Below are 10414 nucleotides of genomic sequence, written 5' to 3' on the forward strand. Positions count from 1 at the left end.
GAGAAAGAGAGATAAAAAAGTATAACAAGAGAAGATTAAAATTGAGAAAACTGTGACTAAAAGAGAAAAAAGCCTATACTTCTTACAGTCTATCCAAGTAAAGAAACACGTTTTCAAAAGACTGGTAAATACCATTTGAAGTGTAGTATGGACAGATGTTAGTGGACGACGTCATGGATCCTAGTTCTCCTTGTCTAAAAGACACTTCGCCATATTCGGTCGACCACTTTGATGGGTAACAGATCACTGGAAAAAAATCGAGTCATTATCTTTAACTTTTAAAGAACATTATACCCCAATAGCACAATTGCAGTTGTTTAGTTAGCTTCCCCTTTTGTACATTGTTATGTTAAACGTTTGATGGGAAGGTTTATATTTTCCTTTAATCAATCTGTCAAATATCGTATCTTTATATATATATATATATATATATATATATATATATATATATATATATCATAGGCCCTATGTCGTCAACGTTCATATCAAAGGCGTTTGAACATGTTGAAAGGAAACTCTTGAGCGTTTCACAATTGCCTTGTTTTCCAATATTTGAAGATAGAACATTATGTTAGATATGTGCAAAAAATGAAACGTGGAAGATTATAAAGCACAGCATTCCGATCAATGGAAGCACACAAGACACATGTCATCCAGGTATTGCTATACAGGGTGTCTCAAATAAAACTATACACTTTTAAACTTGTCACGAATTATATTAATGACAAAAACTGTTAGATGATTTTCATTGTCGTAGGTCAATATCTAGCATTTTGCTCCACTCCGAAACATTCATGCCATATTTCCTAGACCAAAACTACCATTTTGTTGTAGGGGCACTCGCAGGCACAGGTCTATCCTACCTCAGCAGCCAAATAGTTAATTCCTGCGCAGCATTTTTTTTTTCAATATCTTTTACAAAAGTGGGCAGTGCTCACCCAAACATGAAATGTTTCCAGACTTATTCTTTCCATATGACCGAAGAGACCTCCACCTAATATATATACAGATTTCCCAAGAATTCAGTATTCCTTTAATGGAGATGGGGGCTGTTTTGAAATTGTATCAATTTTTTGGACACCCTGTATTTCGACCCAAATCTACATTGTCGGATTATTATTCTGTGGCAATACTATTTTACCTGCAGAGAACAAATGGAATGTGCCTATAGGGAGATTCTAGAATCAAATTGCGGTAAACTTTAGAAGATCCACATAAACTGTCACGGTTCTCCAGTGGATTCTATTTTCTACTCTTTTATTTGCAAGTCACATTGTTTTTATGAACTATGCGTATCTTTCCAACATGATATAACTGCCCTGTCCCTTAAAACAAAAATGGAGGGTTTTCTGTCACCAACTGTCTTTGTATACTTTGCAGGTTTATAGTATGGTATTGACCGTATAAAAAGTGTCATCGCTTTTATTTTTACGCTGGTGTTTCAAGGCACCTTATACATAAATACACAACATGTGGCAGGCATATTATTTATGTACAATCACTTCTTCGGTGCAAGGTGATCTTATCATAATTAAAAGGCTTAGGGTGGGATTTCACGGAGCACGCGAACGATTTGCGAAGGACGCGAATGACAAAATCCAACATTCGGAAAAGTTTTTCTCCGAATGTTTTCCGACAATGAAGCCGAAAATTATTCTTGCGCAATTTGTGCGAAGTTCCCACGACGTATGTGCGACTGTCGTGTGTATCATTGCTAAAGTACAGCATGTTACGTACACGAAGAACACGCGACGGAAATGCGAACAATGAAACATTTTCAATAATCATGGGAGAAAATGTAGCAAGGAGAGAGGTGGAAGCAAGAAAAAAATCAACTCAAAACAGCTTTCTTGAGTTGATTTTTTTTCTTTCCTGTATTTCTCCTTTCTTTTCCTCTCATTTCTCTATCGTGTGTTTGCCTACATTTTTCCCCCCTAGGACGTATCTCCACTAGTAAAGCATTTGATTTTTTTTTTGCAGTTCCTCCAACACATAATCTCTATAGTTCAAATGAAATTTACATACTTAAGATTGATTTTAAGTGTATTCTGCAATTTTTTTTTTGTATATCAAATATTCTTTCTCTTTGCTAGTCTTTAATTTCTTTTGTTACTATAGTTGTTAATAATTGTTTTATGTTTAGATGTATGCTACGATTTTTATTTGTAGAAAACGTACAGGGCATACACTGTACATCCCCCAAACGTGCGCTAAACGTTCGCGAGAATGTCTCAAAAGGTACGTGAACAGTTTGCTATTATGTCGTAAAATGATCGGAAAAACTTCGCAGATTTCGCGTAACATACGCGAGACATTCTCCGAAGTTTCGGAGTCTGTTTGGGGTTTCACAAACATTTTGCGAACATCGCGCGTGTCTTGCGAAGGTCTTGCGCATATGACGAAGCTTTAAAGACATTTTCCAGAACAATTCACGAGCAAATCCCGACTAAGTGTGCGGAAAAGGTTCGCAAAAAATTTCAAACTTTTTTGAAATTCTCGCCGAAGTAAAAACGACATTCGCGAACAATTGACGACGCTTCCGAACCCTCACGTTTGTTTGGCGATCTTTTGCAGACTAAAATGCGAATGCTGGATTTTGCCATTCGCGTCATTCGCAAATCGTTCGCGTGCTCCGTGAAATCCCACCCTTAATGGTTTAAGATGCATCATAAATGGCTACGTCGTCGGTGCATACTAACATGGACTTGATACCGTCACTCGTGAGATATTGAGAAGACCGTCGGAAGATCGAGCGATGACGGTGAGAGCGTCGCTTATTTGCTGCTGAAGTTCTGTGGCGGAACGCCCATCACTGCTGACGTAAATGACAACGTCGGCTACGACACTTCCTGGTCGGAGACGGGAGACGACCACGAAGGTCGACATATCTTCGAACTCATCAGCGAGTACAAGGTTAGTTACCAGCTTATAGCATGAATCAAAATAGGAAAAGTATAAGGGAATATTTCATTGAGTGCACTGCCGTTAAAACGAACACGGTTCTAACGAAATTCCGGTTACAACGAAGTGAAAGATTCAGGTCCCATCATTACACGCTTTATGCTTGTTTGTTTATTTGTTTTTGTTTTTGTTTTTGTTTTGTGTTTTTACTATTGTCATTTGTTTGGTTATAACGACATTTCGACATACAGCTGTAGGAAAGAAAACTGCCGGTCCCAAGGACTTCGTTAAAACAGCAGTCCACTGCAATCGCAGTTGTAACAAGAAATGAATACCTAGATTCTGTAGATTCAACGAAAGTAGTTTGGAGTTCATTGATAGTTTCATCTTTATGATCTCCTTTATAATAGATACCACATAGGCGATTTGTTGGTCGGTTGTTTTGAATCCTATTGAAGGCCGACCAGACCGTTAGGCGATCTGCCCACAAAATACGTACATATATCATTAAGATGTTAATAAAGTTGGATGACACATCACCGACTACGTTAGATGAAATAAGTACGCCTGTACTGACATGATCAGTTGAGGGGTGAATTATAGTCTACTCTCCATTCCCAATCTTAGGTACAGTATCTTTATGGATGTGTAATAAACAGTCAACTGCATTGATGTATCAATTTTAAGTACATTTTTTACTATATATATATATATTCATCTTTCTTTAAAAAAACTGTATGGTAATTCATAACACATGTGCTGCAATTACGTCACAGATGTATATGTAATGAAAATTGTTAAAATGGTAGAAACTATAGTTATAATGAGTATCATATTTGTATACAATTATGTTTGATTATATTGATAAAAATACAGAAAATGCCATACAGAAAATAAATAAATCAAATCAAATTAAAATCAAATAAAAAAGGTTAACTGCTTACGAAGTCGCGGATGATCTCGCTCTGGTTTCTGTATGTCTCAGAGGACGGGTCAGACAGCTCTTGAGGGCGCCCTACTTGGTAGTTGAACACTAGGTTACTGACAGCCACATGAATTACATCTGAGGTATAACAAAATAAGAATTATATGGTTCCTATTACTTGGCTTAAAATAGTCGCAGTATATACGATACAAAGACATATCGCTGAGGACGGGTTCAATAGTGCAATGTTTAATTCCGATTGAAAATAAAATGCAACAATTTCAATTATGGTAGACGGGGTTATCCCACGAGTCCCACACCCACGACTTCGACATTTAAGAAAGGTCCGTGAGACATACAGTCCATGAGTCATACAGCAATGGGTTCAACTCCAGGCAAGTAAGGCCCATGAGTGTGACCCTAGACAAACAAGGCCCACGAGTTCAACACTAAGTAAAAAAAGTCCCGAGATTTCGGCAGTAAGTAAAAACGAACCCCAAGGTCGACATTGAATCAAGGGGCTTAATAATGTGTCGGTCTCGCGGGCCTTTTTTTTTACTTAGTGTCAAACTCGTGGACCTTGTTTGTTTAGTGTCGGACTCATAGCTCTAGGCCTTATTTGCTTGGTGTCGAACTTGGGCTCTATGACTCACGGGCTGTATGATTCGTGGTTGTCGAACTCGTGGCCTACACCTAGTTATAGATTCTGGGTTTATGTTTAACCAATATAAGTCAAATGTAGCCATATGTATCATATATATATATATGTATACCTTCAAGTGTGCACGCACAGAATAGATTAAATGAAAGAGAGGATGGAGGATGATAATACGAAAACACTTGGAAATGAATCAGGCAAACTGGTTAATGAGAATCAAAGAAATTTGATGTCTGTCTATAACGAAAATATGCCGGATGAAACGACTTCTCTCCTGCCAGGGACTTCTGGGCACTGTGCACAATGCTACTGGTTTTCTGTACCAATAATGCACTCAAAGCACATCCGTGGTTAATGAACTAATACACAATCCATGTTTTTCGTTCACTCCTTGGTGTAAAAGCTGCTATTACCTGTTATTGCAACCGCCGCCGAGGCGGTAGCTGCAGTGTCGTTGAGTATTCCACGTCCAAGACATTGGTAGTAGCCGACATCAGCTACCGACACGACTTCGATGAAGTACGTTCTCTGCATCGCCGTCATTTGAATGGGGGCACCGTCCTTCTGCCACTCGAAGTAAAGCGCGTTGTTAAATGCACATGTCAGCTGTATTCTCTCAAGCCTATTCACCTCCTGGTTAATGGGACTGATTTGTACTGTGATAGATGCTAGAGAATAACGAATTGAATATGGTTCATTGATATACACTTACTATACTTGTTTATGTTTGCTGAATCACGCTTGATAAATGAATGAAGTGACCATTGGAAAAAGAACATAAGGGAAGGTGTGATACACACGTATTTTCTCTAGTCCAGTATTTACGAGATTTTGTTTTGTCTAACCTATCAAACATACATTTTGCTTTTGAATAAGGGGAAGAGAATTACATTTCTTTTGAGATTGATGATTATTCTGCTTCAATCGTTAATGAAATCATATATTTCGATGATTTCGTTTTTAGGAAAACAGGGGGAAAATCTGATTTCATGTTAACGAACGCACAAGGTCTACTGTAGCCATTATGTTAAGAGTATTGATCTGACCTACAGGGGAGATACTCTGATAATGTTCGACAGTATTACTATGTTCACAGTGTATTCAAATTGTATTCACAGTTGACTCAGTGAACACACTGTGTCGAACATATTAGACCATCTGTCTCCACAGTGTATTCACACAGTTAACTCTGTGATCACAGTGTCGAACTGTATGGGCCATCTGTTTCACCAGTGTATTCAGACAAATTCAACTGGACCCCATGGAAGACCAGCTTAAAGGGATCGTATAGTTTTGGTTGAGACCTAATTTCAGGTTTCGAACATTTTTTGGTGAGATAATGAGAAATCTCTTATGAAATATGAAAGAGCATGTAATTCTATGAGGAATTCAACGTTTATTTGATGAAATTTGGTTTTGAAATGACTGAGATATCCAAAAAAGAGCGATTTTAATAAGGTGTGGGACCCACACTTTATTACGATAGCTTTGTTTTACTTTGTTTTTCGATGTTTCAGTCATTCAAAACCCGATTTTCATCAAATAAACTTTGAATTCCTCTAAAAATGGTATGTTCTGTACTATATCATAAGTGTTTTCTTGGTATCTCACAAAAAAATCAAAAGCCCAATTTCTCATCTCCACCAATACTGTACTATCCCTTTAACGTATAGCTGAATATGGGCTATCCACCCATCTTCTCAGATGGAAAATGAACAAACAAACAAAAAAACAAACAGTTGACTCTGTACACACTGTGCTCAAGTTTATCAATGCTGCACAAGAGGGCCCTGCCATTAGCATTATCCTACAGCGTTGCCAAGGTTCCCATTTGTACATCTGGGTCGGATGGGACACGGTGTTTAAAAGCGTGTGGATACAGAATGTATAGGCACTTGACGGGATTTGAACTCGGGTCATCCGATTTCAAGCCTAGAATCTTATTCACAATGCCATAGTGCCTTCATGATATCCCTTTCTGGTTTAGGAGGAGGGAGACTACCGGAAAGGTGATGTGGTAATAATTATATCATGCCGATGTTTCAAATGATTTATTATGTATTTGTAGACTTCACCAGATTGCCTTTTACTATTCTGTTTGGACTTTTGGAGGTTTGGCAGTTCCTGTCAAGATCCCCTTTCTTTTGTATTGTGACTGAATCGCCAGGTTGGCATTTCCCTCTCGATCCTTCTGTCAAGTACACTTAGCAAAATGCCCGGCATTGTCATATGTCATCGTAGTAAAACTTACGTGATTGGAGACGCTGGCATGGGACCACTTCTTGCCCGTTCCCGGTTAGAGTGTCCCCTGTATCTGAGCAGGTTAATTCGTCAAAAAAGTTGCCTGCAGTATAGATGAAACCTATGCGGTGTCCAGTGCCATAAACGAGAGACATGAATGTCGCCACCGGAGAGTTTGCATCCCCGCTGTCACGTGAACGGAGCACATATCCTCCACCCTCTACGGCCATCCATACCGTGCACATATTCCTGTGATTCCATGTTTCGACGCTGTATTCTTCCAGCCAAGAAATCTACGTACACCACAAAGAAAATGAAAAGTTGGAATAAAAGAGAAGCAACAGCAATACAGGAGTAATGTGGCTGCGCAATTAACGTGGTGTCCAGATCGCACTTTTAACAGTGTGTGTGCTTTGAGTGCCTATTGGCAATGAAAACACACAGCCTTCTAAAAAGTGTCCAAAACCCCTGACACAGAATGGGTTAAAGTCAAGACCATGCCAGAACTGCACCTTCCCGCTGCGCGGCCGTCAGATGGTAAAACGGTCTAACTCGAAAATTTGACTTTTTGAGGTAAATTAACTTTCCGGGACATGTGAGGGTGATCTTTCCAATGGTGCTATCGATAGGAGAAAATCCCATCATGTCTTGTTTTAGAGATAATTTCCGCTATCTTGGTACTTTTTTGTATTTTTCCTCCAGATTTGATGGTAAAATGGTCTATCTTTGAGTTAGCCCATTGTTGGTAATATCGTTTGGAGGTAAAACGAGCTATCTTTTACGTAAACCATATAACCTTCTAAACTGAGATTTTTTAAATCATCGCTGTCAGATGGTAAAATGGTCTATCTTCGAGTTAGACCAGTTTACATATAGTGTTTGTGGTCTATCTAGAAGATAGACCATTTTACCATCTTATGATGTGTAGCGGGAGTGTATACAATGTGCTGTGGTTAAACAGTCTATCTGCACAAAAGTCTCATTTATTTTGTATTTAAAACCCCAAATAAGCACAAAATTCTTCAGTTATCAGTGTTTAATATGCTTCTTCTTGTTCCATTGCTAAAATGCATTATACCCATCTCCTAAAAAAGCTCAAACCTCTAAACTTTAAAGTCATTTTTCTCAGAACAGCAATTTGCGAGATAGACCGTTTTACCATCTGACGGCCGCGGTCCCCAATATTATGCACTTTTTAAACATATACCTTAATAAATTATACTCTATATGTTGCCATTGCTTAGTTTTACTTCTTTCCGTATTTCCTGCTTTATGCCAATTAAGTTATATGTAATGTTATATTAAAGTTGTGCTTTATCTCTGCCAAAAAAAAAAATGTTTGGTGCTGCTGCAATGCTTGAGCGAATCTTTCAAAAAATGTGTGTTTTGAGTGATCTAAAGAACTAAGGAGTATCATGAAAATAGGGCTATATCGTCAAGGACAAACAAGTTAAAGGTCCTGTTTACATTTGGGAGCAATGATTTAAAAGGTGTTCAAGATATCACATTTAATGCATATGTGTAGGTCAGTTGTATCTCAAAACATCCTACAATATAAGAAGATTTATTATCAGTATTTTTCACATTAAACCGTAACTGTAGACAATCTAGTCTGGAAACATTCTTATTATAGCTATTGTTCACATGCAGTGTATCTAACAATACTTAACATCGATTATACGGATTCAAATTTTCACAGTGGTTGTTTCTATCCCTAACTCACATTTTAGAACTGTTTTGAAGCACTAAAATTCTGTGTTTTTGTTTCTTCTGCAAATGGTAAATTATGTCTTCAATGTCAACCCTGAGGCCCACCTGATTGATGATACTATTATTGAGTAGGATTTCACTTGTCGCATTGCAATCCGTGGTGACAGAGACGTAAACGTCGTTGATTGCTGCAGAGGAGAAATCAATGATTGGAAATTCTGCGAAAGACTTGAATTGATCCATATGGGGGACCATGAGGAGAGCGGGATCACCGGGTCTTTGATCATTTTCCGTACCCATGCTGTACTGCAAAACCATTATTGGATGATTCGATGTAACCGACGTCATTTCTTGTCGTGTGACGATTCGTGTGTAGTATTCTCCCATATGGAGGATTAGCACATCTCCTCCGATCCACACCCTCGTGTTGTTCCGTCCGGATATCACCTGATACATGTATCCACTCTGCCGGTTAACGAATGGACTCAGTACGAAGGACTGCCCCCATCGATCGAAGGGGGCCAAGTGTTCGGCGATGAAATCGCATCCTCCGATTGTGACATTGGGGATTGTGGCACACGTGCAGCCAACAGTTACCGAAACCGACGCGTTTGCAAGGATTCGCGTTACCGAGTTCTCGTTTACGAATGGCTCTAGCTGCATTGTCTCAAAGGGACTCAATGAGGTCCTTATGACGTCTCCTGACTTGTAATCTTTACCAAGAAATGTAACGTGGTATTTCACAGCTACCTCAACCGTCACTGGTTCGGAAGACGCCGAAATCAAGATTGCCCACGAGTTTCGCTGCGGAGTCGTTGCGACAAAGTACTCCTTGCCGAGATAAGAGGTTGGAAGCACCACAAACGTATCCATCGACCGAGTTTCAAAGTTCGCAGCCACCAAGATGATGTCGTGGTCTGTTTGTACGACTACCGTCGAGTTCGTTAAACAGGAAATCCTTGTAAGGGCAAGGTCAGAGGGCAGCGACACATTATATGGTGGCGAGCGGAGGTCTAATGCCAAGGAATAGGAGGTACCTCGATATGTTATGGTCACATTCATTAGCGTCTGTGTTGTCTGTTCTGTTGGATGTATGAGAAGTCTGAGGTTGCCTGGTTCCTGAAACTCGTAGTTTGGTGGAAACGCGAAAACAAACTCCCGGCCGGCATTGTCGGCGGCAAAAGTGCTGGTGCCTAAAATAAAGATAAAAAAGACTGTCTCAGAACGTCCAAAAATTGCATTACGTGGAATCATGACTAATTATTCATTTCTGAATAAATATACAGCAATAAACAAATCTAAATCTGCAAAGTCTTTATACCGGTATTACGCACACGTCTACGGAGTGCATAATCAGCTTTCACGTCATTCCTCTTCTTCAAAACAATGTATAAGGAATGAAAAATATCCACTTTGGGAGAATACAAGAAGATGATGGAATGATATGTATCTACAACTTAATTACCGAATGAATATTGAAGTGACTACACCAACAGTCAAACCTCAAATAACATGCGATTTAGACTCGAGAGAGAAGCCAACTAAGCAGTCATGCAAATTCGAAGACGAAAGAGTTGTGTATTAGGTCTGTGAAAACGATAATCATATACCTTTGTTCAGTCAGAAATACGAATGTTATCAATGAAATTCAAAAGGTGACTTACTTTTCATCACGATACAGAAGCTGAATAGGCCGACAAATCTAGTCAACAGGGTGATCTCCATGTTAGCGGATCTCTGTGTGTTCACCTACACTGTAGCGTGGGACCAAACAAGACGTGGGATATATCCGAGTATAGTCTGAAGAAAAAAAATGGTAAAAAAAGTATCATAGAATATGTAGATTTTCCATCATATGTATGATGCCTACACCCGTTCTGGATAAAGAGATGTCAGCTGATGTTTCTGATGTTTTGTCTGATATTGAAACATTGTATCTTTTAAACTTTAAGGAATTCGTTGAATTACTACAACGAGTA

General features: G+C 39.0%; 2 protein-coding genes across 2 annotated transcripts; both read right to left on the reverse strand.

The window, feature by feature from the left end:
• Window positions 1-2694: 2694 nt before the first annotated feature.
• Window positions 2695-5229, reverse strand: LOC139710064 (uncharacterized). Its single transcript, XM_071622009.1, has 3 exons — window positions 4898-5229; window positions 3846-3964; window positions 2695-2925 (listed from the first exon to the last, which is right to left on the reverse strand). Exons 1-3 carry the CDS (start codon window positions 5025-5027, stop codon window positions 2695-2697), a joined length of 480 nt encoding a protein of 159 aa, XP_071478110.1. The 5' UTR covers window positions 5028-5229.
• Window positions 5230-6709: 1480 nt separating this feature from the next.
• Window positions 6710-10160, reverse strand: LOC139710065 (IgGFc-binding protein-like). The gene is made up of 3 exons (XM_071622010.1): window positions 10100-10160; window positions 8541-9628; window positions 6710-7018 (listed from the first exon to the last, which is right to left on the reverse strand). The coding sequence occupies exons 1-3, from the start codon at window positions 10158-10160 to the stop codon at window positions 6710-6712; spliced, it is 1458 nt and encodes a 485-aa protein (XP_071478111.1).
• Between the last annotated feature and the right edge of the window lie 254 nt (window positions 10161-10414).

Source organism: Diadema antillarum, unplaced genomic scaffold (genome assembly GCF_040938485.1).
Source record: "Diadema antillarum isolate AM-2024a unplaced genomic scaffold, OU_Dant_1.0 seq00001496_RagTag, whole genome shotgun sequence".
Classification (NCBI taxonomy): domain Eukaryota; kingdom Metazoa; phylum Echinodermata; class Echinoidea; order Diadematoida; family Diadematidae; genus Diadema; species Diadema antillarum.

Excerpts from the sequence above, each read along its gene's own strand:
- LOC139710065 (XM_071622010.1), bottom strand. The coding sequence starts at position 10,160 with ATGGAGATCACCCTGTTGACTAGATTTGTCGGCCTATTCAGCTTCTGT. Across the intron at positions 9,629-10,099 it reads CTTCTGTATCGTGATGAAAA|GCACCAGCACTTTTGCCGCC; the intron begins GTAAGTCACCTT and ends TCTTTATTTTAG. Across the intron at positions 7,019-8,540 it reads ATAATAGTATCATCAATCAG|ATTTCTTGGCTGGAAGAATA; the intron begins GTGGGCCTCAGG and ends TGGTGTACGTAG.
- LOC139710064 (XM_071622009.1), bottom strand. The coding sequence starts at position 5,027 with ATGACGGCGATGCAGAGAACGTACTTCATCGAAGTCGTGTCGGTAGCT. Across the intron at positions 3,965-4,897 it reads GGCGGCGGTTGCAATAACAG|ATGTAATTCATGTGGCTGTC; the intron begins GTAATAGCAGCT and ends GTTATACCTCAG. Across the intron at positions 2,926-3,845 it reads GCGAGATCATCCGCGACTTC|CTGGTAACTAACCTTGTACT; the intron begins GTAAGCAGTTAA and ends TCATGCTATAAG.